General features: G+C 41.9%; 1 protein-coding gene across 15 annotated transcripts in view; it reads left to right on the top strand.

Annotated features, from left to right (window-relative positions):
* magi2a (membrane associated guanylate kinase, WW and PDZ domain containing 2a) overlaps positions 1-25990 on the top strand; it is a 206413-nt gene extending 180423 nt beyond the window's left edge. For 3 of the 15 annotated variants that reach the window (XM_040142883.1, XM_040142916.1, XM_040142931.1), the window contains 11 exons: positions 874-1081; positions 4170-4211; positions 4330-4445; positions 4751-4943; positions 7490-7750; positions 8246-8431; positions 9983-10199; positions 11037-11262; positions 12976-13128; positions 17587-17725; positions 21531-25990. In XM_040142883.1, coding sequence (XP_039998817.1) covers positions 874-1081; positions 4170-4211; positions 4330-4445; positions 4751-4943; positions 7490-7750; positions 8246-8431; positions 9983-10199; positions 11037-11262; positions 12976-13128; positions 17587-17725; positions 21531-22270 — 2481 coding nt within the window. In that variant the 3' untranslated portion in view covers positions 22271-25990. Of the gene's footprint in view, positions 1-873; positions 1082-4169; positions 4212-4329; positions 4446-4750; positions 4944-7489; positions 7751-8245; positions 8432-9982; positions 10200-11036; positions 11263-12975; positions 13143-17586; positions 17726-17995; positions 18134-21530 lie in introns of those variants that run through there. The other 12 variants (XM_040142949.1, XM_040142979.1, XM_040142890.1 and 9 more) reach the window with 9 other exon arrangements.
* Positions 25991-27406: the final 1416 nt, after the last annotated feature.

Genomic DNA, 27406 nt, shown 5'->3' on the forward strand with positions numbered 1-27406 from the left:
AGAGCGACCCTCGGTATCCAAAAAGAGTCCGGAGGGTGGTGTCTTATTCTCAACCATCTTTTCAAAACCAAGAAAAACACAAGAGCAAAAGTGTAAAGACTGGATAGAACTGTTTGTTTATATGCTTTGACATAAGCTGCGAGCGTTAGTGTTGTTTCAAGGGCAAGACACGTGTCATTAGCTAACTATACTACAATATGGAGTTACAGGTCATGTTAGAAAAATACTTTAATCCTTTTTCGTTGTAGAAGTTAAACATGGTTTTTAAAAAATAAAAAAACAGCAAAGCATAATACTTATAATACCATACTTGGACTGACTAGCTCTACTCTTAAGAACAAAAACAGCTGCTCCTTTATTTCCAATTTTTATGGATGATCAGCTGGTTAGGAGCTTCAGTCTTTTACCATTATGTCATGAAGGTAGCCATCATTGGCATAAATTGAGACCCTTTTACCGGCTTTTCGTTTTAAAACAAATCCGCTAGTTTTCAACCGGCTAGCTAACAGATTTAGCCCGGGCTTAGCACTGGCTAGTTTTCCACCCGGAAAAAATCTGGGGTTTTAGGCTAGAAATGAGAACCCCTGTCTGAAGTCAGAAATCCATTGTTTCAAAAATTGCCATGAATCTCAAGTTTCAAGCCGTTATCTTCTTTGTAAACAGTACCCTGAACATTGCGCTGTGTGAGAACAGAAAGCTTGACAGGTGGAACAACAGTGTCTAAGGGCAGTGGGGCTTAGCAAACGGTCAAAACTCATTAAAGCAACCGTCTACTACAGTTTTGTAATCATGGTTACCAAGCTAAAATCGCGCCTCAGTAGTGGGAAAGCTGGAAGGGAAATAACTGACCCCTCATGCCGCTGTGCTTTACAGGTGCTGGAGCAGTGGGAGTCCCAGCAGGGCCAGGGCAGCCCTGCTCAGACCAGCCTGTCGGCCCCCGTTATCCCCCACAGCGCCCCCTACCCAACACACCATCTTCACAGGGCCTCGGTCCCAGACTCAGCCTCCGAGGCCTTGGCCCTGGCTAAACCAGACCCCTATGACCTTTATGAGAAGTCCAGGGCTATCTATGAGAGTAGGCGTAAGTACCAGAGCGGATACTGCAGGTGTAGCCCTGTGAAGAAACACTCCTCTCTAGCAACGAAGCGGGATAGACTCCTCATTGGAAGGTGGTGTAGTGCAGATTCATCACTCTTTCTTGTACCAAGACACACACAAAAGAGAATTATTGTTCACTTTTGCTGCTCCAGAGAAAACTTAAAAAGCTTGTCGAAATGAAGTGACCCCTTTCTATCAAACTGAAAGATCTGACGCTGAATTTTCAGCGCATATTCCTCAGCTTTAAATAATCATCACAAGCCTCGCAGATATAACCCCCATTAGCATTTGCGGCGACTTATCTCATTTGATCTTTGTTCATTAAATGCCTACAAAGGCCAATACACATAAAACAAAAGCCCATATCATCTAACAGTCTCTTTACTGACTGTAGGGATCTTTACATCCAAATATTGACACTCTGCCAGCTCACATCATAAACAGAGAATGAGAAAACACTCCCGAAGGCACCTGATCTTTTTACTGCTGGGACATAATGCTTTGGTGCCGGCGATAATACCGCCCTTTGACTTGTTTAAAAAAAAAAAAGGGGGCATTTTTTTTCACGTTATGATAGCATCAGGATGCAGCCACACTCTTCCCACAGCCCTGTGGGAATTGAGGCAGTAGGAACTAGTACATAATGCTTTTTTTGTGTTTGTGTGTGTATGCGTAGCTGTAGCCAGGATTTTAGAATTGCTAAGGTTATGAGTCACAAGTCACCACATTGCAGACCCCCTTAGAAATTTAAAAATGCAGGTCTTGACATTTTTTTTTACTTATTTGGAGTTTTCATTTTATTTTTTATTTTTTTTCGAGTGCTATTTAAATTAGTTTTATTTGGATAAATGTCTAATTTTATATGCTAAGATACAATGCTCTTTCAAAGCTTTCTGCAGATTCCCCTAAATTGTAGTGAATCTTGTATTTATACCTTGTATTTATATCTATAAGTACTCAATTTTAAATATACTGAGTCTGCTACAACTGAGTTATCATAATACCAAACGTGTACGTTTTTAGTCGTGTAATAAAAAACAGCACCAAATTCCCAGAAGAATACTACCTCAGAGTCCTCAATGGTAGTTATGTCCCTGCCTAAAAGTAGTCCAATTTGAACATGTCAAGTTTAAAAATACTGGGATCATCTTATCAGATGCACATCGTACTGTATTTAAGCTTTTGAGTTAATTAATATTAGAAATCCCCCTCAGGTTTATGAAACCACTAATTTCACACACAGACAAAAAAAAAAAAAAAATTACTGAAGACATGACCTCAGTGTCCTCAGTGGTAGCACAGTCCTTTGTATGTATAGCAGCTATAAATTCTATTTATAATATGACTGTATGTGTATCTGTTATGTGTGTAAGATGTGTCAACACGAGTGGTAGTATCTTGTCAGTTTCTGGTTTCTCTTAGGTGGCCATTGCTCACATGAGACTGTTAGGACTGTTGCTCATTCTTCTGTACCTGTTATTCAAGAGGATGGGGCTGTCAGAAAGTCTCTCTATCAACCCTCTCTTCAGCGGTGGACGCCGTGATCAGTGTAGTATTCACTGTTGCCCTTTCTTTCAGCAAGGTCAGAGGTTAGATCTGGTGAGGCTCAGCAGGGAGTAGGCACAGACCGATTTTTAGGAATTCTCCCGTTTGCCCCTCTCACTGGTGGTGGGGGAAGTAGGGTGTGACCTTTTCAAGCAGCATCACAAACCCAAGCTACTGGCCTCCTGGTGTTTACCGTGAGCAAGCCATCCTGATTCTTTTTCTTTTTTCTTTTTTTTTCCCCACCTATCATAGATTGTCAGCATTTACGTAAACAGGCTGGGTTAAAGGGTCAGACCACCCAAACTCTGAAACATATTTTCTCACTTATCCCTATTAAAACTGTCTGCAGGGGTGTCTACTGTCTACAGCACAGCACAACAAATAGATTTTGATGTTAACCTCCCTTGTGTTGGGATGTGGACAGAAATTGTATAGACAGGTATCCTGAGCAATTAAAGCCCTAGCGATCTGCATGGCTAGATACCACTAGAGGTTAAGTGAGAAAATACGGGGAAAAAAAATTTAAATTTGGGTGAGCTTACCCTTTAAATGATGTTGACAAGGGTATGTGAGAGAACTGATGACAGTATCGAGTCAGTCTTTTCAACAATGACAATGCGGTGGTGCAAAAAAGTAGTTTGTTTTTCATGCTTGATATTCAGAAATAGTGGAACTTCCCTTTTTGTCCCCCCTCAAAAAGGTTTGTTTTTCTGTTTGTTTATTTTATGCTGAGGTTCAAGGTTCATTCTTGACCTTGGAAACAGCAGTTGTGAAAACAGTCTTGCCTGAAGGTCCATTTAGGGGCTCTTCTAAATGCTTTCAGTCATATCACATGATCTTCATCAGCAGATGAAGTTTGCTCAGTTGCAGGAATACTGGCAGTGGCAGTTTTACCCTCATTTACTTTTCTTGTTTTCTAATCTTTTGATCCTCTGATTGAACGTAATAGTAATATAATAGTAATTGTAATAGTTAGCATCCTGTATTTACCAGTAAAACCAGCTTGGTATCTATAAGATTCACTGGATGTGGTTACTGTGGCAACAGCTGCGTCGCTCCTCGTGTCTGTAGTCCTGATATCCTTCCTTCCATCATCCCTGCTGAGTCCCAGCGAGGCGCTCAGCTCGGTTGAAACCGTTACAATGGGAATGAACTTTTCATTTGTAGCCACTCGTCTGCGGTTGAGTTCCTTTTTGCGGCTGTGCAGATCATGTGGTGTTGTGTGAAGCCCCCTGATTGCAGATCGGTGCTTCCATCCCACCTCACACTGTAAATAAGGGACGGGTATATTACACGCTGTAAGCACTTCCTGACGTTTATGGATGATGCTGAAATTCTGCTGCGACATTAATGCTGAGACAGGGCCTTTGTGCCTTGTTCTACCCTCTGTGGGAGCATGTGTATTTTCTGTTGTTCTCTCTGTCTTCGTGTGCATTTGTGAGTGTCTGTGTATGAACAGTATTTATGCATCTGTTATTGTTTAACGGTGCGTCCTGCATTTTTTTTTTTTTTTTTCTTCTGTCTAGAACCTGGCCAACCAAGGACTGTTTTCCCTGTGGACTCCTCAGGTAAAAATCTCACCTCTGCAGGGACACTGTTAAGAAACAAACTGCTCTTGAGCTCCAACCATTGTACGATACCAGACATCCAGGATTAATAACGTTGTCCGTGGTTGTACTGCTTCAGGAGCGGAGTACCAGGACATCGAGGTCCACCTGCGCAGACAGAAGTCTGGGTTCGGTTTCCGGGTGCTGGGCGGGGACGAGGCCGGGCAGCCTGTGAGTCCGGAGACGCGTGAGAAGGCTCGTATGGTGATGGGCGTGGAACCCTGTCATTTTCTCCTCTCTAACCCACTACACACACACACCGTGTACCCCTAACCCTTGACCTCTGACCCCTGAGAGAGTGATGGCTCTGGCTGCGTTGGTGTCTTTTGCTGTCTGTTAAAGTAACAAAGCAATATTTCAATCATACTATTTGGCTAATTATTTATCACTGTAACAACCACTTTAACACCCCCTGCATGTAACACTTAAACACTCTAGTCCAGCATCTAAACCCAGTGGACCTCTACTTCCTGCTTACAACAGTCTACGTATAATATTAGATCTTGATTGGGGCGATCATTGAGAAGAGTCCGGCAGACCTAGATGGACGCTTACGGCCTGGTGATGAGCTGCTGTTCGTGGACGGGATCCCGGTGGTTGGGAAGCCACACAGATACGTCATCGACCTGATGCATGGGGCGGCGCGTAACGGCCAGGTCAACCTGGTCATCAGGAGGAGGCTGCAGGCGGCAGGTGAGAAAACAGGAATGGAGTTGACCGGTGGCCAAGTTTGTTTTGTTTGTCATTATCATCAAATCATCTAAATGCTGAAAAAATTAGCCAATTAATTATTTGGTTCATTGGCGTAAAAGTAATTTGTAAAGTTTCTAAAGCTTTTTAAATGTTAAATTAGCTATTTTATGACTTTGCATGCAAATCAATTCCTCAAAAGGTTGCATGAGATTGTATATCAATCCTTGTGTAAGACTTTCTTTTTCTTTCTTGGGTTATTTTTAGCATTTATTAATGGCAGATAGTAGAGACAGAAAGAAGAGGGGGATAAAATGCTGCCACTGACCAAGTTTTTTTTAGTTACACCCGCCAGGGTAAGGGTGAGGTCACTACGATTGCACTATTTTGATGCAAGTAGTAGTGTTCTAATATTCTGTGTTTTAAAAGATAACGCTGATGACAAATACTTTTCCTATTGTCCGCAAATCCTACGAAAAGACCCAAACAAACAATGACTTGATCGTGCTGACAATTATTAGGTGTGTTGCCAAACCCTGATGTACTGTAGCTTAATTCTCTGTGCCATAGAGCTCCACTGTTATCCCAAAACTATTAAAAACCACATCAATGAGCCACACCGCTGCACTGTGTGACATGTGCTTTCATTGTTCTGGTCTTTTAATGTGATTTGTTAACCATAACAAAAAAAAAAACATAGAATATATCAAGCCTTCACCTTGAAATGGATGATGGATGAAAATTATAATTTGAGATGTACTGACTGCTCACACACTGAAAAAGTCCATTTTTGGTGGACTGTTGAAAACACCTGGTTAATCCTGCTCACAACAGCTTCAAAATACTTGTTATCAAGTGAATTGATCTCACATCTGTTCTCTACTTCACTGCATTCCTCTGTCCCGTTATCTGGTTCCTCTCTTACCTCTTGCTTCTACTGTTCACTGCTATAATTCTTGTCCTGTAATGATCCGGTAAACAGGATGTGATCAGTCAGTAAACTGAAGCACTAATCTCTGACTAATTACGCTGAAGCTTCCCTAAAAAACACATTAGCTCTTGCTCTAACTCACCCCTTTGCTCTCTGGTTTCTCGTGAAGCTTATTCGTCCTTTGAGCCTGGAGACTGGGATGGCACTTCCTCCTGTGAACTCTGGCCTCCTCTGTTCTCATTATTACTTCCTGCCCTCACAAATACACACACACACATGCACACACTGTTCTCACCAATCCAATTCTTCCCACTCTATTCCGCCCTCCCTGTCAATTTCTTCTCAGCAAAGGCAACTGTCTGACTCATGCCTGGCCTTTCTGTGGCCCCTTATTTCCATCCTAATTGTCGGACTCCCACTAGCACTTTGCGAGATGTCAGACTCCGCTCTCTGCTCTTAGCTCATACTTCTGCCTGCACCCAGTGCCCCACATTTCGGAACTCATTCTCTCTCTTTTTTTTCGCCCCCAATAAAATAACCATTTGTGCACTTGTTGGTGCAAAGAAAAGCGACATGTGGTTATGTACCTTTCCGTGGCGACAAATCTCGCTGTAACTTCATTTCATGAAACTGAAGTTACAGTTGAAATTCCTAACTGATAAACTACAGAAAACCACAGCGCTGCTTCTCGGTAAGCTGTCAAAACAGCAACATCAGGTTTGATCACTCAGTATGCCAGAATGAATACAGACAAAAAAACAAGAGTTGCAAGAAGTTGCTTTCGCTCTCTCTGGATTGACATGATGCTGCATTTTAATGATGTGTTTTTACCACGTTGTGACTGATCTTCTGCTTTTTCTGTTATGCACTGCGTTGTTGTGTTTGCAAGGATGAGATTTAGCTCCAGCTTGTCCAATTTTAGGGGTCAGGAGAAAATAGTACTATTGCCCTTAAAATTAATTGTTTTGTTTTTTTTCACATTTAAAATTAGCTTTGGATTCCGCCAAAGCAAGCATGTATCACACTGGTTCATTTTTAATATAACAACAACACAGAGAGAATCAGGCGACTTAAATTGATTAAAATGCAACATGTCTTGTTGAGGCCCTTATGTTTCAAAAGTCTATGAGCTGTTAGTGGCTCGACCAGAAGTAATTTCCCCTTTAAACTTCTTAAATGGTTTTACTTAAATAAGTGCTTGAGGCTAAAGAGGTATAACTCTCTAATATTCCTCAAAAAGCAGGGATCAGAGGAAAAAAATGTAAACCAAAAGATACAATCGTTGCTGACATAATAACTTTACTAAGTTTAAAAAAAAAAAAAACTGTCCATCTCAACCAGCTACAACAATAAAATACACATTCATGAATTAGTAATAACAATCTAATAATGTAATGTATCATATTAAATCCATCACAGGTGCCATTTTTCTTCATTTTGTTTATATTTTTGTACTTTCTGTTCTGTGCAAAAATAATAATTACAATATCCCATCACTTTTCTGACCTCTCTTCCCCCCGATAATTTTCATACACTCCCGAAAGGATCTTAATACTTCTTCCGCCACTTTCGATCAGTAAACGCACGTAAAAGCTCAGCTCTCTGCCTCCCTTTACAGGTGAGACCTGTCCGGAGAATGGCCGCAGCCCGGGCTCCGTCTCCACGCAGCACAGCTCCCCGCGCAGTGACTTCACATATGGCAACAGCACCAGCGCTCCCCAGGCGCCCAACACCTGCGCGAGCAACGCGGCCGCCTCAGACGGGACGTCGGCCCCCAACACTCAACCCAGCGATGTTATCATCAATCGAAAGGAGAGCGAAGGCTTCGGCTTCGTCATCATCAGCTCGCTCAACCGGCCTGAGGCAGCCACCACTAACAGTGAGTCCGATGATTGCTTTAGTGGTGTTTTATGGAGTATCAAGTAGATGCTTATGCTTCATCAGTCATCCCGTTTACTCTATTTAACATCTGCTTCGAGTGCTAAACCTAGTGAAACCTCTTAGACACATGTAAACTAACAAATAATCTTTATATAGTGTCAAGATAAGGGGCCAACTTAAGTATAAGAAGTGGTCATGGCTCAATAAAAAGTGAAGCACCACTCATTTCATCTCTTCAATTATGCATGCCCTCCCACGATACGTCCATCACACACATCTCTGGTATGCTGCTGTGAGCAGTGCATCGCCCACACACATGAAAAAACCTTGACTGCCTTACGTAAGCCTGGGGTAAATAGCAAAATGAGAGAGTTAGAGGCATGTTCAGTCAGTCACTGAGCGAGTGCTGTGTGAACACACACAGGCGTAATCCTCCAATCTTCTGCCGAGCATATCTTTACCCGCAGCTTGTTGCATCTGAATCCTCCAACAGCGGTGCCCCACAAAATCGGCCGTATCATCGAGGGCAGCCCGGCCGACCGCTGCGGGAAGCTGAAAGTGGGGGACAGGATACTGGCGGTGAACAGTCAGTCCATCGTCAGCATGCCCCACGCCGACATCGTTAAGCTGATCAAGGACGCGGGCCTCAGCGTCACCCTGAGGATCATACCGCAGGAAGGTGAGAGCACATGTGGACGCGCACACAACACATGGGCATTGCAGGTGAGGATTTGAAACTGCAGTACTTAGAGGTGGACAGTGATTTAAAACAGTGATTGAATTGGCTCTGTTAAATGAAGGTTGTAATGTGAGTTTTGCAAAACGTGATTTTTTTTTTTTTTTTAGATTAACTGTCTCTTGTCATATTCACAAGTTGTTTTCTTCCGGTCTCCAACTTCTCTTCACCAAATCAGTACTCTGCTTCCTTTTGCATGATATTGCTTGATCAGAACTGCTAATATCTTGTAGTTAGAATAATACAGAATACAAAATGGCTATGTGACTAAAAATGTGTGTGATTTCAGTTTCCTGGTAATTCTTCTTGTATGCTGCAATCATGGCCACGTCTCTTTTGAAAATGTGATTTTAATTCCAAAGAGGCTCTTAACTGTCTACCGCAAACAGATGATCAGCTTAAAATTACTAAAACAAGTCAGACCTACTTTATTACTAAGACTGAGAAATGACCCACAGTATAGATTAAAAGATGGACACCCTATTTATTTGTTTAAATGACAGTGATGGCTGGTTTGCCTCTTTCTACCTTTACCTACTTTTTTTTCGATATGCTTTGCCATTCATGGAGATTTATAACCTGGGTATTTTAGACCTGAATTAAAGGTACCAGATTTTACCACTAGTAACATTATGGAGCAATGCTTTATGAGGGGGTCACCATTTTGTTTGTATTGTGCGCGCGGGTAAGCTCTGATCAACAGTTGGTTGTGGGGATGCAAGAAGACTGCTGGCGAGCGGACATGGATGTCACCATTAAACTTTTTTAAGTCAGCTTTGCAAATGGTTTTCTGTGGAAGCAATTGCATTCAAACCATTTGTTAGACCTTAAGGATACACGCATTGCGTTGTGGTAGGAGATACTGAATGTAAACATAACTTTTGTTTGTTTTACATAAAACTCCACAGGACACCTTTAAGATTTGCTTTGCATTTTGTCAATGGTGTTCTTTTTAAATTAAAACTGAACTAATCAATAACTTTATATTAGCAATGGATCAAATGATCAAATGTGTAATAGGAAAGGAGTCGCTCGTAGTGACAAACCCACAGAGACTTATTGCCAGACTCTGCAGTTCCCCTCAGCTTTTGGAAGCGTTTTAGCATCTTTCAGCGCATTGTTTTGGTTTCCACGGCCCCCATATCCAGTAGCATTAGTTCTCAGTGAAAAGACTCTGATAAACCCAGTGCAAGCTACCTGCCCAGCATCAAACAGAAGACAGACCAAGTCAGCGACTAGCCGGTCAACATGATAATGTTCAGATGATGTGTCTACTGGATGTGTAAAAAGGCAGCTATTAGCTAACATGTTAGCCATATCGACTTCATCATGTAATAGGCTTGTTGTCATGTCTCCAAGTTACTTAACAAATCAATTAACTCAGGTTTAAGCTTTAAAAAAACACCTTTACCTGGTTAAATACAGGTGAAAAGTACTTGCTATGATTTGTTTTTGTTTTTTTTCTCATCCTATTCCCGTTTTCCCGAATTGCAGAGATCAGCAATCCCCCATCTGCCCCCAGCTCAGAGAAGCAGAGCCCCATGGCCCAGCAGCACAGCCCTAAGAACCAGCCCAGCATGGCAGCCTCCCAGCCCAACCCAGCGGTGTCAGAACCCAACCCCTCTGTTAGCCAGCCCAACCCCATCCCCCACCAGAGCCCTGTGACCCAGCTGCCTGCCCCTCCACCTCAAACCTACACCCACGAGAGCAGGTAAGTTTGCAAGGATTCCAGTTTACGGAGCATGAAAAGTTCTTGTCAAAGTGGTAGCAAACAGTTATAATGAAACCTGTTTCATCTTCATGCAGTGTTATAGTGTCACATTCACAGCTGCCCTGATTTGCTGATGCAGTGAAGTATTTTTATAGACTATCCCTCAATCTGTCTCTGGGGCAAAACACTGTTCCTCTGAGAATACAGGTATGAGTGAGTCTGACACCTTCATCTCACCAGCCTCATTTTCTCTACCTTTTTTCCACCTTTTCATTCTCTTCACCTCTTGTTACAGTTTCCTCCTCTTTCTTTCACCTTTTTCTATATTTCTCTTACTATCATTGTCTTTTTCTTTCTCACTATCTTGTCTCATCATCCCTCACTCTCCCTCTTTCTCCCCAGTTTCTTGTATAACATCACTTAACTCTTATGGACTGCTAAATTATTTAAGTAAACTTCTTTTTTATAGGGATCTGTGAATATTTTACCAAGAACAGGTGTCCAAAATCCACCGTGTCATTGCCTTTTCCTCTGCTTTACACAGTTTACAAGTCTCTTTGTACTCAAGATCAGCGGCCTCAGAGAACTTGTTTTTATTGTGCACATTTTATGTGATGTGTGAGGAAAAACAGTTTAATTTCCTCATTTAGGTCTAGTTTAATGGTTGCCATCTCTGTCAGCATTGAGTGACCCAGAGGTTTTTCAGAAAGCGTTATTTTCACAGCCCACTGACTGCACCAAAACATAACACAAGTAATGTAGCATGTCCAGAGATAACTATGACAGTAAAAGAAATCCTCACAGACGTTCTTCATTCATCCCTAATTGGTCTGTTAGTTACAGGTCAGAAGTGAAGGCGAGGCAAGACGTTAAACCAGACATCCGACAGCCGCCGTTCACAGACTACCGACAGCCGCCGGTGGACTACCGGCACCCACCTGTGGCGGACTACCGGCAGCCGCCGACGTTGGACTACAGACACCCGCCACTGCTCGACTACAGGCAGCTAGCCACTGATGCCAGGCAGTTTGCCATCCCAGACTACAGAATGCCACCGGTTCAAGTAAGGATGTTTTCCAAAGTGGAAAATTGTTCTTAATTCCACCCAATTCATCCTCTCGCAGACCGTTATCTGAAGACCAACCGGTACTGGATTTTTTTTTTTTGAAGCCGATACTGATAACGCTACTTAAGAGAAAGGAGATGTGGGTCCCCTTAAAGGTGCACTAGTCAATATTGTATTAACAAGGGATCACATGACTGCGTGTAATGTGAAAGGGGTCACTCTTTGTGACAAAGCCGCAGGGAATTATCCCCTGACTCTGCAATTGCCCTCGGCTCTATGAAGCATTTTAGCTTCCTTTAGCTCATTGTTTTGGTTTTTATCGCCCACAACTTCAGTTTTGGTTCAGTCTGACTGCTCTCATCAGCCTTCTTTTCAGTAGTAGTAAAAAAAAAAAAAAAAGAACACTAAAACTACGTGAGCGTTACCTGCCCGGCACCAAATGGCACTCAGACAAAGCTGATGATTAGCTGGTGAACACAGAGGAGAATTTAGCTGCCAGCTGCCTTCCTTCAGGAGTTGGTGGAGACTAAAAATAAAACTAAAAGGAGAGTGAGTATTGGACTTCATCAGGCAGCCACAAACACAGCTACAAATGAATGAAAACGTTGTTCCATGTCTACCTGGTGTGTAAATAGACAGTTCTTTGGTAATCTGTTCACCATAACAGCTTTATATGTTAATGCTTCGGCCAAAAAAATTGGTTATTAAAGAATTTTGACCAGGATATCTGTTGAACACAACATTTTGTGGTTTAAAAAATAAACTTGTCAGTGCTCTCTGCTGAACAAACTATGTAATGGTTATACCGTTTCTAAATTACTTAAAACATATTTTTGCTATTTCTGCACTGCAATATTTAGTTACTTATCATAGCTTAACGTTTATGCCAACGTAAAGTATCTGTGATAAGCTATATGCCGGCAGATGTTAACGGCCCGCCGATATGTTTGTCTGCCTCTGCTCTTTTCATAATTTACACAGTATTAAAAATTAATTCCGGTTGAAACCACTCTTTCAAATGGCAGTTTAAGGCTGTGCCACTGATTGCCACTCATGGAGTCGCTATAAACCAAAAAACTCCATAAATTTTCATATCTAATGCAAGTGCTTCAATAAAAGTTATTACTGATTTTGTTTATTTATTATTTATTTATTATATTTATTACATTTATTTCTTCATACCCTCATTGTTCTTGCAGCTATTTCAATATATTCAAAATTCTGACTCCAGACTACCCCCTAATTCATTTTGTATATATATATTTGGGTTTTTTAAGCGCTGATTAGACTACATCCAATACAATTCTTCTATACACCTTCACATATACTTAAATTCTGTTTTTGTACAAATTGAATTCACATATTTCTACACTGTCTGTCTAAATAAATTAAACACCATTAGCATTTATGTGTCTTTTTTTCCCTTAGGTGTCGTTGGTCTTAGTAAAACTGAGGACACAAATTGCACAGCTGATATAGACACATACTTCTAAATACTTTAAAGAAAATATTTACCTCTTAAACAGCTCCCTTGTTTACCTTTTAATACCTTTCATACAATTCTTGGTTGCATCGTGATTAAGTTGCATTTGCTCCATTTTTATTCATTTATTTTTCTCGCTGAGTGCTGAGACTATTTTCTGCTGTAATGGTCTGTCTTCTCTTCAGACAGCGCTGAATCTAATCATATCTGATCTTTGCTTGTCTCAGCTTTCACAGGACTTTGACTTCTTCACAGTGGAGCTGGAGAAAAGTGTGAAGGGATTCGGTTTTAGCATCCGCGGAGGGCGGGAATACAAGATGGACCTGTTTGTCCTACGACTGGCAGAGGACGGACCAGCCATCCGCAACGGGAGGATGAGAGTAGGTTTGATGATGTAATTTCCTTTAGAAAGCTACTACTTCCCCTTGTAAAGGTTAAGCATTCTATCTTTCTGGATTACACGGCAGACACCCATGGTAATTGTCTGATGTTATCAAAGCTGCAACGGCAACTTTTCAGGGCCGGTTAAGAACAAATCTGCCAAAATAACTGAGATGGTTCGTCCTTTTGTTGTTTTTTCTTTTTTAAGTTTTTCTCCTCCCGGTAGTTCCTAAAACTCATCTCTCCTCTGCATTTAGTAACAGATAATATTCAGAAAGATAAAGACAGATAAAACATTCCAGTTGACCAGCTAAATTTGTACTTTAATGTTTGCATAGCTGCACAATTTTCCCTCTAGGTATATTTGCTGCTCTACTATTCCATCACAGAAAGCAGACACATATTTTCTGAATTTATAGAGATGTAATAAAATTCCAAAAGAAATTCGAATAAAGGACGACTCCACTGTCCCAATTCTGCCCCTGCAGTGTAAATCCCCCTCACTTGCCCCATGTGCTTTGTTGCAAGCGACATAAATTGCAACTTCTGCTGTAACTTTTCTCTATTAGTCAATGCCGATTTAATTAACCCGTTGCAATAGATCTCCCACTTCGTTTTTCTCTTTTTCTCCTACTTGTATGTTCCCCCAATCTTTACGTCTGGGGCTGATAGACTAAGTCTGCTCTACATTTCTTATCTGTAATGCACCTGTCAAAGATAATGTGTGCAAGACGCTCCCGGGGGAGATATTACTTTCCCACCTCAGTGGCGTAGTCGTTGGAGTCCAGTGGGTCCAGATGCAGGTGGTGGAGGAGGAGGAGGGAATCCCTCTTGAGCTCCACTTAAAGTCAGAGTACAAGCTGCCATGAAGTCTGATCAGTGGTGGAAGAAGTATTCCAAACCTTTACTTAAGTAAATGCACCAATGCACTTATGTAAAAATACTGTGAACACACTTTGCCTGTAAAACAGCGCGAATTCTCCTCGGTACACTTGCTCACAGTTTTTCAAGGTACTCGGCAGGTAGTTTGTTCCAAGCATTGTGGAGAACTTGCCACAGTTCTTCTGTGGACTTAGTCTCTCTCAGTGTCTTTGGTCTCTTCATGGGATCCCGGACTGATTCCATGATGTTGAGATCAGGGTTCTGGGGGGGGGCAGACCGTTTGCTGCAGGACTCTTGTTCTTATTCTCAATGAAGCTAGTTCTTTATGACTCTGGCTGTGTGGTTTGGGAGGAACGTTGTCAAGCTGCAGAATGAATTTGAGACCGATCAGTCACCTGCCTGATGGTGTTGCATTTAAGTGCCTGAAACTTTTGCACAGTACTGTAAATAGTTTAAAAGAGTATAAAAAGAATTGAATCACTGTATTACACTAACAGGGCAATTACAGGACTCCACATGTTATAAATTTGGGAGATAGATTTATTTGTAAGGGGTCACAATATTGGGAAACAATGGTTTATTCTTTAAAAATGTATTGTACATTATAAGCTCATATGTTATTTCTTAAAATCTTAATTTTAAAAGTGACAAGTGACTATATCTGACAAATAAATGTAGTGGAGTAAAAAGGACAATGTTTCCCACAGAAATGTTGAGGAGTTGAAGTATAAAACGGCATAAAATGGAAATTTTCGATACTTCAAAACTGTACCTGTGTAAATGTACTTAGTTACTTTCCACCACTAAGTCTGATTTGTCATAGATGAATGGACAGACATTAACACCGCTGGTAGGATACTGAAATCCACTCAACACTGTGCTCTTGAATGGATTACAAAGATCAAGGTGCAGAGAACAACCCATACTGATGGGTGGAGAGAGGAATCAATCTGTATTTAACTTAAGTAAATGTGAGACATTGGTTAAACAGCATTTGACATGCCTGTCACTTTGGATTTGAGTGGTGCTTTGACATGTACTAAAGTGCAGAAAGCAAAAAGCCGCCTTGCACTGTGACTCCTTGCAGTCCCTCTGACACTTTGAGTTTAAGCCAAGGAATTTCTCCTCAACAGGTACTTTGTCACATCTTTGAAAAGGAAAAAAAAGAAATTCTTCTTGACCCTAGCAAGCCCACAAACTCATCAGGAACAAGGAGCACTTACAAATTCGAACAAGCTTTTCTTAGGTTCAAGTGCCAGTGGCTTTTAAGAATAGTGTGTGAAGTGATTGGTTATTACAGATAATTCCCTCACTGAGCTTTAAAACTTCAACAAAAGACGGAGTTGTATGTGGGCATCGGGTGTGGTAGAAGCAACTCCAGCTTCAATTCCACTGCACATTTCCCCGTGCTCGGCCTTCACATGTTGTCCATTCAGCTTCCCATTTTATTAAAGATGAAAATGGAGATCCCTCTCCTCTGCTGTTAGGAGACGAGGATTAATGAGCAAAGCATTTTGCCTTCCACCTCTCTTCAGACCACTGTAATGACACCTAATGACTCCCCCTTCTGACTCGAGTCTGCTCCTGACTTTCAAATTGCCCCGGCCATTACCGGCGGACTTCGCCATTTGTTAGCATAATTGGCCGGCACGTGTTGTCCTGTTCCCCGTGAATCCTCCCCATTAGTCAGCCGGGGAGCTGCCTCTTGAAGCGCCGAGAAGTGCGAGTCTTGAAGGAGGGGGGGCTGACGTCTGACCCATCCTCGTGTCCATCAGGGAGTGGTCACAAAAAGCAGAGATAGTCCTGTTAATGCTGTTAACCGAGCTTCTGCAGTTCTGGTCATTTTATATGTGCAGGTTATTAGTATTCATCAGGGCGCCTTAATGTTTCTTAGCAGCCCCATGAAAGGGGGCCTACCATAATTCCATCCAAATGACGTGTCGAAATTACTGCCAAAGTTAATTATAACTGACACCAGTTCATGATTGGTAATGCTTATTAACACTCACAGAAGCTCATGGCAAAGCTGATGAATTATAGATCCATACTGATCTTTATAGATCACTGTCATCCATAATAAAAGAAGCTTGTTAATTTTCTGTTTCATATGTGGTGCACTCATTTTCGAACCTGCTACAACATAATTGACTCAGTCTTAGGTATCCAAACACCTTCATTAAGTCGCTCGTCTCACTTGTGCCTTTGTGAACTTCACCAAGAGGTTCATGCAACAAGATGGCACCTAATATAAATGGGATATTATTAATTTAGTGTTTCTGTCATTCATTTTTGGCCCGCATTTCATAGCAGGCAACATGCTCACGCTCAAATATGTCAGTCTACAATTTAAGGTCACACACAAGCTTCATTATTCAAATGCATTGATATATTCCTCTGTTTGTTCAGTGTGCTTCAGATGTGAAATAACGGAAGGCATGTTAGCCAGTTCAATTTGGTTTTGCTCCATGCTTCACAGTCACTGGTCAAAGAGCTTTATTGGTACTCTTAAATCTCGAAACGCAGCCTCGGTCCTTATCCAGTGCTTTCTTTACTTGGCTGCTCTGAACTCAAACAGTATTTATCAGTCACTGAGCACAACTACCTAAAATTTGTGGCAGAAAAAAAGACTTCCTCCTTCCTTTTGAGACGAGATTGTCTGAAATGGTTTCCTCTATACCAATGGAAAGATCTTGTTTATTAAATAAATACTCTTACCTTGCATTTTTAAAAATATGGCCACATTTTCTTGATTTCTTTAGCAAGATTAATAAATAATATACATACAATAGCATACCTGGAAATTGAAATTAGTTATACAGAAATATTAATAATCATAATTATATTAAACTGCATCAGCCATTATTGCTTTTTTACACTCATATGTCACCCATACAAATTACAATTATATTGTCCACTATAGCGGAAATTGTCCTTGGCCTACACACAAAGCACATAACAACACTGACAGTATGAATACTCTAACTGATACAATACAATACACAAGATTTAAGAAAACTTTAAACTTTAAAAAGAATTAATAGATGCAGGGTCAGAAGCAGAGTCAAATAGAGCAATATGAATATATGAATATTCATATTCAATATATGAATATGAATATCTCATTACAAACCTGTGAGCATTAACCTGCTCCTACATCATCCTCCACTCTTCTGGGAAGGTTTTCCACAAGATTTTGGAAACCGGCCGCAGGGATTTGCTCCCATTCAGCTACAAGAGCATCAGTGAGGGTCAACACTGATGTTGGGTGCTAAGGCCTGGCTCGCAGTCGCTGTTCTAGTACATTCCAAAGGTGTCGGATGGGTTTGAGGTCTGTCAAGTTCTTCCAAACCAAATTCAAAAGACTCGTTCTTTACGTATCTTGCTTTGTGCAGGGCAATATTATCGTGTTTAAACAGGAACGCTGCTTTACCAAACTGTTGCCACAAAGTTGGAAGCGCACTCTTGTCTAAAATGTCTCTCTGACACGATGTTGTACGGGAAGCACAGACACGCTTTCTCTCTGACAGATCATTACAACTGCTTTTATTCTCTGACACACTCTTCCTCACATCCAGGTCGGGGACCAAATCATTGAGATCAACGGAGAGAGCACCCGGGACATGACCCACGCCAGGGCCATCGAGCTGATCAAGTCTGGAGGCAGGCGTGTTCGTCTTCTCTTAAAGAGGGGTACAGGGCAGGTCCCAGAGTACGGTAAGTATCCGCACCTTATACTCCACAGCAACTTGAAGATCATTTTGTAGCTCTCTTTTAACTCTTAGAATGTATTCTCTTCACTGTCTTATCTAATATCACTTCACCTCTTGATAATATTATTCTAGCATGTATCTATATTCATGTTATATCTTCTGTCTTTATATATTCGCTACTCACTGTATTCTGTATTACACTGTACAGAAAAAACAACTAACTATATGTCTCTTCTATCTTGACTAACAGTAGTTTCTCTTCTGTCCATTTCAGTGATCTGTCACTAATTGATTGGTCTAGGTTGTTACTTCCCCTTCTATAGGAATGGTATCTTCCAGTCTCTCCATGTGCATGAAAAGTGACACGCATGGCTCCCCCTATTTCTTCCTAATGGGCCACTCTAAAGACACGGTTTGTGACCATACGAACGTTTTCTCTTCCCTTAACCTTGGCTTTCTGTGCTGTGGTTTTGTGTGTTGTTTTGTAGTAACCACCTGTTCAAGATGCACTTAACACTTTCACATCAAAACAACCTGTTCTGTAACCTTCAGCACCCCAAGTGGTTGAAGATTTTGCCTTTCGTCTTGTGGAATAATCAACAACAGTCCCTCCAAGCTGCAGGAGGTTGTAAAAATTAGTGAACATCACTCTCCTCCTGACTGAAAGATAAATCGGTGCCAGCAGCCACCTGCAGGCTCACAAATACAGCAAAATGAGCATTCACCCTGAGTCAGCCAGAGGAGATGAACATAAAATAATTTGGGAGATTATTTACCCAGTGAAATCTCAGCGCAGCACAAATTGAGCCTGGAAGGGGACATTTATTTGTGTGACACTGCGGGTAATAAAACTCCAATGCGTCCCTCAGTTCTGTGGCTTCTGCACCAGCGCCATGCTAGCCTTCCCTCCTCGTACCACTCAAGAGAAAACCATTTTAGGGGAACACTGCAGCACTAAACCCCCCTTTGACAGACATTCATCAGCGTTTGGCCTTGGCGGTCTCCCTCCAGCCCTTATACACAGGAAATGGAGGGTGATGTCGCGTCCCTACGTCGGCCCTTTTCTGCCAGCCCCCTTCCAGCCAGGGATTTAATCTCTCTGTGTGGAGTGCTTTTGTAATACTTGCCTTGAGGTGGTTCTACAGCCTAGGAATATGCACACAGGGAGTCTTACTGTGGTCTCCCGGAAGACACAGTGCTCGATCATTAGAGATCTTTTGTGTCGTTTCTGAGTTCCCCTGCTGCCTAAAAGTAGAAGCAGCATTTTAACCCACATGGTCTGTTCTGTGTGGGCTTGACTCAGCATTTCATTACTCGTAGTTTACAGGCACTTTATTTGCATAGTGGAAGGTTATGCAAATCATCTATGGTGATAAATTGGCCTATTTAAAACCTTAGCATATTAATGTTCAAAGGAGCAATTCCTTTTTGTTTCAGGTTTTTGTGCTGCGCTTTTTAGGAACAGCTAAATGAAAAATGAACAATGTTACAATAAAGACATCCAGTTGTGGGCATGTGCATGACTATTATTATGTGCCTGTCTTTGTGTGGCATTGTGTGAGCTTTTGCGCTTCTGTCTAGCATAAGATCTGCACCTCCAGGGCAAATACTTATCAAAGACCTGAGAATTACACTTACGAATGCTCTAAAAAGCCAACTTAGGAGTAGAACTTCTTCGCTAGTTATATCAAAGTGACACTACAGCAAACTAAAGAATGACATCCTATAATTAATCACATGTACGCTCAGAGAGGAAAGACAGTCAGACACTGGGATTTAGCTTGCGTTGGCCCCGTTCTTCATTAAAAGATAAGAATTCTTACCTTTTCTCAGTGGTGTGTTATTCTTTAAAAAGTCTGTATGGTTCTTGTAAGATCCAGAAATCTTAAATATCTCCAGTAGCCATTGGTATTGTGTTTCCATAAAGTTGGCTGGTTTTGCAAGAGACGGATTAAATAAAGAATGGTCAAAACTGATGCAGCAGACGCAAAAAAATATCCCGACTTGAAGCAATGTAGCCCCTCTGGGTCAAACTGCAAAAACTCTAGATCATACATTTCCCATAATGCAACTTTCGTCTTTCGTTAGATGCTACCCGCCTAGCAAATATCATTCCAACTCCATGCCTTAAGTTTATAATGCTGTCTTTCAATTAAAAAGTGATGTCACTTGATTCATTTTCTCACTTGATTAATTTTTGAGTAATTTCCTCAGACCTCAGAGCCTCTTTCAGAGCGACAGAAGATATTACAGATATGGCTTTCACGGGCTGAGTAGTAATCCCTGTGACTAGTAAATGAAGTATTTTGGATTTAGTCATGCCCCTTTTAACATGTGAAATTAACAGCAAGTAGCATCCAAGCGTATCGATAAGGATGAAAATGTAAGACATCTGCAAAAAGAAAACTGACTTGGACAAGTTACTCTTAACTAACTTAAGACACCTCCTAAGCTTAGTATTTTAAGTTTGTTTTTAAGAGGCCATAATCAATATTTTTATAATAAACAATGGCAAATACTATGTGTAATGTGAAAGGGGTTGCTCACTTTGACGAATCCACAGAGAATTATCACGTGACTGTACGGTTCCCTTGAGCTCTATGAAACCTTTTACCTTTTTTTCAACTCATTGTTTTAGTTTTCTGGCCCGCAACGTTACTTTTTTTGTTTACTTTCATTATTCTAAGAGCTTTGTTTTCTGCCACACCAGGCAGCTGTTCCTACTGTACACTGCCTTAGCCCAGCACCAAACGGCAGACAGACAAAGTTAGCGTCCAGCTGGTGAACATAACAGAGCATGTAGCAGCTAAAGAGCTAGATATTTCCGTCAGGAGTTGGTGGAGAACAAAACGGAGCTAAAAGGAGAGCGAATATTGGACTTGCATTCATCAGGTGGACACAAACACGAGTCCAAATGAATGCTAATGTTGCTCCACAACTGCAGGATATGTAAATAAGTAAGTGTTTTCTAATTAGTTCACGGCATTAACTTAAAACGATTACATGCCAGTTTCTGCTGCCCCAAAGTGGCCAAAAACTCAGTTATTGCAGGTTTAAGGATTGAAAGTTCAAAATGTATTTTTTAGCTGCCCTTAATGGGCCTAATGTCCCTCATTGTGCAATGCACGCTGTAGGTAAGACTGTGAAGTGACCAGGTACTCTTGTGTCTCCCTCTTGGTCCTGGATCTAATATGCTCCAGCGCTGCAAGAGAGTCTTTTCATAATTGGGCCCCATGGCGCTAGTGTAGCTAGCCTTGCATCTGCCCCCTGCCTGGCCCACTAAAATGACTGATGGCCGAGACTCATCAGTGCAGAAACAGCAGCTAACAGCCCGTGAGAGTGGAGAGTTGCGGAGGAGCGCGCTGTTGATTCACTGCAGCTGCTACGTTGGATACAGACTTCTTCAGGCTTGAGAGACAAAGAGAGAGACACTTGGCCCCTGAGGTTTTCATTCTTGCTGAGGCACCACCCTATTGGGCACATCATCCATTTCATTAAACCTGTTTTCGATTTTCCGCCAAGGTTTTAGATTGGGTGAGGCTTTAAAGAGAGCTATGTGAGGCAGATTGATGTTGTCTAAAAGTAGAGTTACCCTGTGACACGCTCGGAAGTAGGTCGTAGTGCTGCTCTGATATTTACTCTAATGCTTTTAGCTTGTAGAATAGGAATGATTGCTGTGGTGATTATTTTTGTTCTGATTTAATGTTTGAGTTTGATAATGCAGTTGCATGCGTGCAAGCTTTTAAGCAGAGTGTGTATGTGTGCTTTTGTGGTTTTCATACTATTAAAAGTGTGTATGTGTGTTCCAGACAATGCCGCCCCATGGGATGCTCGTCCTTCAGCCTCCCCAAGCCTGTCGGAAGTAGCCCCTCCCATCGACAGCCTTTCCATGTCATCGCCTTCATCTCATCTGGCCCCAGCCCCCGACCCACCTCACCTGCTGCTTCTGGACGTCCCTCGAGACCCGGTGGCGCGAGACAGCAGGACAGAGCGTTCAAAGAGTCCCCAGAAGGCCGAGCTGCCAAACCCAGATCCAGTCAGCCAGGGGAGGAGAGCGGCTACAGCCGGCGGGAGCGGCAGAGCTAAGAAAGAGGGTGGCAGGTCCACCCACAAGGGGCACAGGGTGCAGCCCACTACTGAGGGGGAAGGGGGCAAGGAGGGGCAGAGTGGGGAACCCAAACCTTCCAGGAGCACCAGCGGGAGGTCCAAGGAGAGAAATACTGGGGACAACAGAGAATCTGCCCACTCTCCCAGCAGCTCCAAACTCCCACACACTAATGGAAATAGTAGGGAAGATGTAGAGCGTTACAGCGGCGGGCAGCAGCAGCAGCAGCAGCAGCAGCAGGTGGAGCCGGAGCAGAGCAAGCCCAGGCCCAGGCAACTGGACCCGGGCCTGGGAGAGAGCCGGCCCAGCCTGCCCAACAAGAGCACCAGCAGCGGCAGCGCAGCAGGGAGGAAGGCCACGGTCTCTCCTGGGCCTTGGAAGATCCCTGGATCAGACAAGCTGCCCAGCACACTGCGCACAGGCACATCCACGCTGAGCAGATAACACCGCAGCTCCGGCAGAATACAGTGGCCACACTCATCTGAACTAAACCACCCCATCTGGATGAAACTACCATCCTCACACCTTCCCGTGCTCCTTTATCTCCCCCTCAACTCCGTTCTCCCATGGACCAGAGTGTAAACCAAGGGGGGCAGGGTGATCTGGACCACGTGTTTTTAGAATTTTATTTATGATACTGTACTCTAAATTATTTTGAGAAATATTTTACACCCACCACCTTAAGAACTGGTAATTCACCCACTAGAAGAAAAAAAATGGAAGAGCAAGTAGAATGTGTGAGTGCAGCGTGGCGGGGAATCATTTTGGGGGTACAGACTTTGAAGAACTCTATTTTGTGTTTTTCCCTAAGCAGAACTGGGGGACAAACACGTAAACATAAATAACTTGACAGGAAGCAGCTGTCAGTTGCCATTGGATCTTTTTATATATCTACACAATGGAGTCTATTTTATGAAATGGAATGTTAAGAAGAAGGTTTGCCTGTTTTTGACAAGAGCGAATGGAACAAAGAGTGACAGCAGAGATGAAATCTCCTCATCAACAGAACTTTGCCTTAACAGAGACTGTATGGGCCTGAATCTGTCTTGAATAATCTATCAGATGATTATAGACCTAGATATATTATGAATATGAATATGAATATGTGGGATCATTTTGTAAATAAGATCATCTTTAAGCAAACAGAACCTTATAGCTGAGCCGATGGAAAATTCTAGTCCACGATTAGACAAGCAAAAGTGGCACGACATGGACCAGAACTTTCACCACACCGACTTCTCCCTCTTCTACACTCCCGTTCAGCGCTGTGATTGCAGTTTGGGGTCTCGGCTGGCCTGCTGCAGTTGGCTGCACGGTTTATTTGCGCTCGATTCATCCCGAGTTCAGCGGGGTTGTCGTGTAAATCCATTTTTCTCATTTCTGTGCTTAACGAACAAAGCAATCCGTGACGGACGGTGGTGTCCAGCCGGATTTTGAGAGAGGGCGCTCACATCATACCGACCCAGGGGCAGAGTGCCTTAGACTGACAGAGAGGTTGGCTTTTAAGTCAAAGGTTCAACTCCAAAACACTTTAGAGGGTTCAAAACAGGCTGCTATACAACACCAACTTTAAAGATATAAATAATAAACTGTATTTTTTCAGATACGAGTGTGATAAGGTGAAATGCATAATTTATTTCACAAGTTTTATGTATGAAAATTAGTCCATTACCAGAGGTATTGCCGGTCCTTATTTGTGAAAGTAGTTCATTTTGGGTCACGATACTTTACTGATTTCTTAATGAGGTCTGACACTAGTAATTTCCATGAAGAATTGCTTATGTGCCATCGTGTAATCAAATGTCAGCACAGGGCAGAGCTTTGCACCGTAACCAAACGGAATTAGTAAAATCTGATTTGGAGTCGGCAAAGAACCAGTCTCACTTGTCAAAAGTTCACTCGCCAAACAATCTGTAACCTAAATGAATGAACGCTCTCGATTTGAAAATGAAACATCTCAATCATTTCCAGAGCGGCTGGGAAGAGTTTGCACTTGTCACAGCTACAGTCAGCTGCTGAATTTGATTCGTCTTAGGTGATTTCTGTAAGAAGTAAGGAGTACGAAGTACATGTCCACGCCAAAGCTCCCTGTACAGTTTCATAATTTTTTTTAGCTTACTCATATCTGCCCCAGAATTTGTCTCATGTTCAGGGCTATGCGCTTGTACATTTTTATACAATAACCAACAACAATTGACCGTTTGCTAAGCCCTGCTACCCGTTGTTACTTTTGCTACTCTTGTCAAGCTTTCCATTCTTGCATGGCACATTTGCGGTTTACATTTCTCAATTCATAGTCATTTTTGAAACAATGGGATCTAAATTTCCGAAAAAGGTGGACAACAACTGGCCTGTGATTTGTTGGCTAAAATGACAACTGTTGCTAGCAGATTTTATCCGCTGTAGCTAGCTAGCTAATTTTGCTAGCGTTTGCTACACAAGTTGGTTGAAAAGGCTGAATCCAGTTTTATAACAAAAATCTTTTAAAAGGTGTCTCAAACAGGCACTCGATGGCTACATATCAAGCTAAACAACTGGAGAGAAGATATAAATGATCTAAAGAAACAGCAGTGGTATTGTATTGCAGTGTAGAGGAAGCAATAACATGCTCCTCGGAGAGTCCCATTTCCTGAGTTGGGAAGTTGGTGTGTTCATGTGCTTTTAAGGTGGAATGTGGACACTACAAAGAAGATGTGCTGTATTTTATTGCTCAGAGTGTCCCAGAGTTGTTGCTGTACCAGTACATTCCCTAAAACCACTAAAAAATTACTTTATCTGACTTGTTATCGGGGTTACTACTAATAAATAACTTTTCTAACTAATGTAGGTCACTCTAGGTGGACAGCAACTACATGTTAGCAAAAAAAAAAAAACTGGTATGCAATACGTAAATTTGCACCATTTATCAAAAGTTTCTTACAATCGACCAAACATTTACTTGTGTCCACCATGTTTCTGCGTTTATGACGTCTACAACTCGGTAAGTCGTGTACCAAAATTTTCGCTGACTTTCCGAGTTGTTGTTCTGCTTTGAGGGGGACGTTCATTTGAATTTTTCCCAGTTGGGAACGCATTTTTCCGATTACTCTGACACCACGTGAATGCACTAGAGGTCCTAGTATTATAAGAATGATTATGAAATGTAAGATAAAAAGGCTTTCAGGATGAAAACTAACCAATGAGGTTAGCAAACGTAATGCTACCTTGGGTAACGTTGGTTGGAGATGCTGGAGTGTAAACTTAGTCAAAACCAATGAAAAGCAGGAAAGAACAGCCGCCTTTACCATGCTAACATTTGGAAGTAAACTAGTTAGCCAGACATGGCAACGATTGCAGCTCACATTAGAGCAGAAAAACACATTTGAATCCTTTCAAACGCTTTTAATACCAAGTAGTGGTGTTTCCATGCACTTTGACATGTGGAGAAATCCAAAGCTTGACAGGCCTGCCGGTCCTGCTTACTTACAGCTGCTAAGCTGTGATTGAATCCCTGTTTCTGGGAGGGGTTTAATGAACAGTCAGTTTTGGGATCTACGGATATTTTCCTAGCATCTGAATCATCTTTACAGACATGAAATTTCTGAGTGGTATTTTTTTTTTTTTTTTCCCTCCAAATGAGCCAACATTTAATAGAGAAAACAAATGATAATACCAGAACAAAAGTTTCCATTCCTTCCTCTGCTGAGGGGATGGGCCAATGGTTTCAAAAGAATGAAAGAGCAAAGGGAGACAAGTTATTATGTTTGCCATTTTAATCTGTAATTACATGAGGACTAAGCAGACTGACTTTAAAGCACAATCTCAAACAGAGGGTTTGGGGGTATGAATAATTATGTCGGAGGAAATCATCAGCCAGGCACAAACGGCTCAGCCCTTCAATCACTTGTTGATGATGTGCAGGGTTAACATCACAAAACAAGCCCGCCAAACCTGAATTTTACATTTTTCTGACTAACCCGTATCGTCATGGCCATTTGACCGGACTGCTCCTTTATTTTGTGACTTCTGTTTGAGGCAGGAACAAGAATATGTGCATACGTTTGCTCAGCCTTTGCACAACTCACTGCTTTTCCACGTCTGAGCTGTGTCCATTGAACCAAATTGTAAGTAGTTTTCTATGGAAAGCAAAAAGGACAAAAAAAAAAAAAAAAAAAAAAAGACATCTAGAGGTGTATTTTGCAAAGTGTGTGTTGAAATAACGGCACATGCTACGCCATAAACTCAACACCCAAGCGGCTCAGTATCACTGTGTAGTATTATAGCAGTGTGTAGACCTGAACAAATATCTCTATAAATATGACTCAGTGTACTATTGATGGTCACAAAGACTATAAGTGGAACAACTATTTTTATGAAATGCAACGCTATGGATATATTAACTTTTGCAAAAATCTTGTTTACCTGTAAGATATCCTGAAACGCTGTCAAAATAAAAGAAAATCTTGACACAACATGAAAGATTCATTTTGGATATGATTTGTTACGGTTGCCCGATTTTATTAAAGCAGATAGTTTGTATTGATTAAGTCCACGGGTAACACTTTACATTCATCCCCCCTGTTTAGTATTTGTGACACCTAATACATGGTTTATAACACAGCATAATGTAGTTGTAGGCACGTTTTCTATACAACTATAACTCCTATGACACATCTTTATCTCCTACATGAACCAGTGGTGAATGATTGATGACACAGCTGTAATAGTTTGACATTTTGGGAAATACGCGTATTCACTTCACTTGACCTTGGAAACAGCACTTTGACCAAAAAAAAAACAAAAAAAAAAACAGAAATCTTACTCAAGGTCCACTTACTAGATTTCCTGCAGAACTTTGAGACTCATCTTGTGGCTTCGATCAGTGGATGGAGTTTAAAAACTTCATCAATGAATAAAATCAACTCATTTGATAAATTTTTCATATTCGTACAAATCTATCCAAGTATTGTAATCATTTTATTGTTGCAGATTCGGTAATTGTTTGTACACCAGCTTGCAGTGGCTTCATAAGAGAATTTGCAGTCAAATGCATTAATGAACATTTAAAAATAGATCTGCTTATCTGCTCTGTATATCTGCATAGAACCACATTATGCTGTGTTATAACCCTTTTTATTAATTTTATCTATGCTCTGGATATAAATGGTGAATAAGAGGTTCAAAATACAGTGGTATCAGCGCCTGTTGGTGCATATTAGATACAGGGCTAAGCGGGAGGCTCTCGCGAAGACTCCCTGCGAGCTTCCTCCCTAAAATCTTTTGCGCCGCTGCAGCGTCTCCGCGTGGCCACACGGGGGCACCAGACGGGCGAGCCGACGTCCCGCGGGAACCGCCGCCCGTTGAGAGGCAGCTTGCCCCGGCGACCTAAACGGCGCGGGTGGGCATTTGCCGGGAGCGTGTGCAGCCACCGACGCCGCCCTATCGGCTTCGAGCTGCTCGAGTGGAGGATCCAAAGGGGGGGGGGGGGGGGCCTCTGCGCCTTCCGTGCACTTTGTCCGTGTCTCCACTAGAGGGCAGTATAGACCAGGCTTATATTTTAACCCTGCCTTGTTTCATAATTGTTGAACTTACATAAAGTTA

Source organism: Xiphias gladius, chromosome 2, assembly GCF_016859285.1.
Source record: "Xiphias gladius isolate SHS-SW01 ecotype Sanya breed wild chromosome 2, ASM1685928v1, whole genome shotgun sequence".
NCBI classification, from domain to species: domain Eukaryota; kingdom Metazoa; phylum Chordata; class Actinopteri; order Istiophoriformes; family Xiphiidae; genus Xiphias; species Xiphias gladius.